The following is a 251-nucleotide window of genomic DNA, read 5'->3' as shown; positions in this document are numbered from 1 at the left end:
ACAGCTCGCTCAAACCGGCGAACGAGTCGTTCTCGATTCTGGACACGTGGTTGTTCCCGAGGTCGAGCGTTTTCAACGAGCGCAGCACGCGCACCGCGTACGGGATCTCGGTCAGATAGTTGCCCCTCAGAGAGAGATCTTGGAGGCCGGTCAGATTGTCGAACACGTGACGGTGAAGGGCTCTCACTTTGTTCGCGTCCATGAAGAGTTGGTTGAGGGTGGTGAGGCCGATCGTGTGCGAGGGGTCGAAC

The 251-nt window shown here is 58.6% G+C and overlaps 1 protein-coding gene across 1 annotated transcript in view; it reads right to left on the bottom strand.

Moving 5' to 3' along the window:
• LOC102681595 (toll-like receptor Tollo) overlaps positions 1-251 on the bottom strand; it is a 12140-nt gene that overhangs the window by 10452 nt on the left and 1437 nt on the right. Inside the window, 1 exon segment of the mRNA XM_031510628.1 lies at positions 2-250. Coding sequence (XP_031366488.1) covers positions 2-250 — 249 coding nt within the window.

The sequence above is a fragment of the Apis dorsata genome, unplaced genomic scaffold (assembly GCF_000469605.1).
Source record: "Apis dorsata unplaced genomic scaffold, Apis dorsata 1.3 scaffold_248, whole genome shotgun sequence".
NCBI classification, from domain to species: Eukaryota; Metazoa; Arthropoda; class Insecta; order Hymenoptera; family Apidae; genus Apis; species Apis dorsata.
The sequence above is the reverse complement of the archived record's forward strand: the minus strand, read 5'-3'. Positions and strand labels throughout refer to the sequence as shown.